The sequence below is a fragment of the Pinus tabuliformis genome, chromosome X (assembly GCF_031772625.1).
Source record: "Pinus tabuliformis cultivar Carrire ecotype Pingquan chromosome X, CPIR1, whole genome shotgun sequence".
Lineage (NCBI taxonomy): Eukaryota > Viridiplantae > Streptophyta > Pinopsida > Pinales > Pinaceae > Pinus > Pinus tabuliformis.
The window spans coordinates 645972601-645976008 of record NC_142308.1 but is presented as its reverse complement, the minus strand read 5'-3'; the positions used below and the strand labels follow the sequence as shown (position 1 = coordinate 645976008).

The following is a 3408-nucleotide window of genomic DNA, read 5'->3' as shown; positions in this document are numbered from 1 at the left end:
ATATCAAATTTTCTCAATAAAATATCAATAACAATTTATTAATAAAAAATAACTAATTTTAAAATTGAAAATTAAATATATTCATATACACATCTTATTCTTATTCCTATATATTCAATTAAAATCGTTGGGATATAACTATTATTTGGTCTATTATTATGAATATTTTATTATAACTAAAACCATCAAAATGGGTTAATTATTTTTATTCCATATTGTCATATGTGTACTACTCGTTAATAGGTGCTTGAATTACATACCATATATAGAATAATGCCTATAATTTGTTCAATAATATTGAATAAAGGGTTAGTTGTCCTATAAAAGAAGTATTCCTTATTTAGTATGTTCTCGGTGTTATAGTGGCAGCTATGAAGTTTGATCCTTGGTCTTAAAAAAAAAAAAGAGGAATTCCTTATTTATGTTTACAAATATTTATTAATGAAATTTAAATTTCTTATTAATAAAAATAAATTGTTTGAAAATTCTTATTCCATACATGAATGTGAAAATGTAAATGTGCTTCTTGAAAAGGATGTGTCACTATTTTCTTTTGTCATGAAATAGTATTAATTTTGTTACTATCAGGTAAAAGATATGGGTTAAGCATCTAGGTGTGTTTGCGTTAGTGTTTGTACAAATGCTCAATGTCTAAGCCGGCCTTATCTTTCTATGTCGAGGTTTCAATAAAATGGCTTCCTTCATAATACTTCCAAGAAAGTCGGAATTATTAGATCAACCGCAGACAACAATTCAGTTAGGTACCAATAACAGCAAAGGTTCAATTTCTACTCTAACGGTTTATATTTCCATGCCATGTCATATTTTGTTGTGGTAGCTGGTAAAGATGTTTGGAAGGCACACGTTCGACCTAATTGTGTATCTGATTACACCACTACAACGAGGATACTTCCAACTGAACGTAGTAAGCGATGGTGTTGTCACCAAGAGACCTTCTAGATTTCATAGTAATTTTTTGGATGCCAAAAATGAAAAAACTTATGGGTGACAGACATTTAGGTGCGATAAGGAGCTGTTATTAGACGCATTTGGCGCTTGGTGGGTCTTTTGAGTGTAAAACTTTTCGTAATATATTATAGACCAAAGGTCCTGTGACAGCGAATATAACATTTCAAGATATTATTCAAAAAATCCAAAGAGTAGTTCAAATGGAAATCGATTCTTGCCCTGCAAATTATAAGATAGAAACCCAGCGTATTTTCTTATATTAGGAGACACTTCAACAGCAATACACTGATAAGGTGGCCACACAAATAAGACATGCAATACATTTTACATGACACCTCAACAGCAATTCACTGATAAGGTGGCCTCACAAATAAGACATCCAATACTTTTTTATATAGTTAGTGACACCTTTCAGACCACACAAATAAGACACGCAATACATTTGTATAGGTAGGGACACTTCCTTTCAGAGCCCAGCAACAAAATTTTAAAAAGTAAATTCAGTGGCATCTCCAACTAACCTAATATGCAACGACTCCCTAGGATATACTTTAAAGCATAGCTCCCGCACACACGGTAGGACCATAAGGTGCTTGCAGTCTAGGTAGATGATGCTTCGGTCATCCAAAAACAACGAACAAAAAGCTCAGATTGGGATCTTGACTAGACAGTCACAAACTGCTGCTTTAGTGTCATGTCATATTTCCCAGAGGCCCACCGCGTGGACAAAGAAGGCCGAAGCTGTCACAACCATGGCTGCAAAGATGGGAGGAACCAGGAAATCCATGTTTGATCTTCCAACCATATGAGCAGGCAGGCATATGACATCTCCCGGCTTATCCAACGGCAACCTCAAAGAATTCCCTTGAAGGTCATCGCACGCCAGAGAGAATTCTGTAGACGGTGACAAACGGGAAGTGAATGCCAATTCAGGGCTCACCGACGCAACTGTCACTACTGCTGCCAGAAATGTTGTCCACAAAATGGTGTATACGAAAAGTGGCTGAAGAATAAAGCTTTTGCATCGGGCCGCGCATGCTTTCAATCCTCTGGAAACCTTCCATAAAACTCCTGGAATGGTTATAGGTAAAGCCATGGCGGATCCTGCTTCTCAGGAAACTTTAATTATCCTCACTAGTATACGAATCATAAAGCTGAAACCCGCACACCTAATGGACAGCCCGCTTCATGAGAAAATTAACATCCTGCAAAAACGGTGAATCAAGATTCTTTAAAACTTCAAAAGATGAAAAATCTCAGGAAATTTTAAATCTTTAAATCAATCTCTGCAACAGAAGAAATGAGAAAATCATCCGGTTTATGTCTTTCCTAAATGAATAACCTACTCTTTAAATTTCAAACGGAAGCAATCGCTCTTTCACCTAGTATTTCCTCTGTAAACTTATTATTGTCCTACTTCACAAAATATTAATGGTAAGAACCCTACAATTCTAAATTCCTGCTCTGCTCACGTTGCCAGCATGCCTTTCTACCAACAGTTTAAGGCCCGGTCACCCCAAATGCTAACAAAAAGATCCTTATCGACCTTCAGGCAAATTTTAAAGCGACTTTTCATCATTCGACACCTCCGCCGCTGGTTCCGAATTCTTTGTCAGGATAAATCTAGCAGTGTTACGTGATTGAAAATAAAATAAATTCAAGATTCAACATCCGATGGCAAATCCGCCGATGAACTGAATTTCAATTTGATCTTGCTCGAATTTCTGTATATAGTTCCCAACCGGTAGAAGTTTTCTGAAGGAATTTTGAAATTCACGCTTTCTCGCCGCAAAATTCGTTATGAAACTTCAAAGAAACCGAAATTTAAGATCTTTAATAAGCCAATACCTTGAAAGTTCTCATTCCCCGCCAGGTAACTCAAATCCAAAGAACTCCAAACATCGTTTGGATGCCAGAAATTAAAGAAAAACGTTTCTCCAGAGCAAACAGGATGCGTTGCTCAAAACCTAACGGATTTTCAATGGCTAGGAAAATTAATACAATTGAAGGAAGAAATTTACCGGTGAAATCAATTTAGCAACACTGTAAATAGGCCGTTGAAAGTGGATCGACTACCGAATTGATTCGAACTGGAGACCTCCCCTGCACAGATTGACGGGAGCTTTCCAATAAAATTCTGCCGCAAGATTCGCTTCCTTAAGACACGGCCTTTTGTTACCTAGCTTTGAGACGTTTGCAAATCTGGCGATTAGAGGATAACGCCAATGTTGACCACTGTATTCCACAGGAACGCAGACGGGCCTCCGTTAGACTTAAAACCTGGTTAATGTAATAAAGTGAACGGCGTTATAACGTTGTTGCCGTCCTGACTCCCCCATAATTGCAAAGCATTCAAACAAAATTTCCCGTCGTGATTCCCGAGTGTTTATGGTTTCCGTCACCGAGCAAGACTGACAGAAATTGTGAGGTCATATGAAG

At 37.2% G+C, this 3408-nt stretch overlaps 1 protein-coding gene across 1 annotated transcript; it reads right to left on the bottom strand.

Annotated features, from left to right (window-relative positions):
* Positions 1 to 1666: 1666 nt before the first annotated feature.
* Positions 1667 to 2065, bottom strand: LOC149141658 (uncharacterized). The gene has a single exon (XM_089451297.1). The coding sequence runs from the start codon at positions 2063 to 2065 to the stop codon at positions 1667 to 1669; it is 399 nt and encodes a 132-aa protein (XP_089307423.1).
* Positions 2066 to 3408: the final 1343 nt, after the last annotated feature.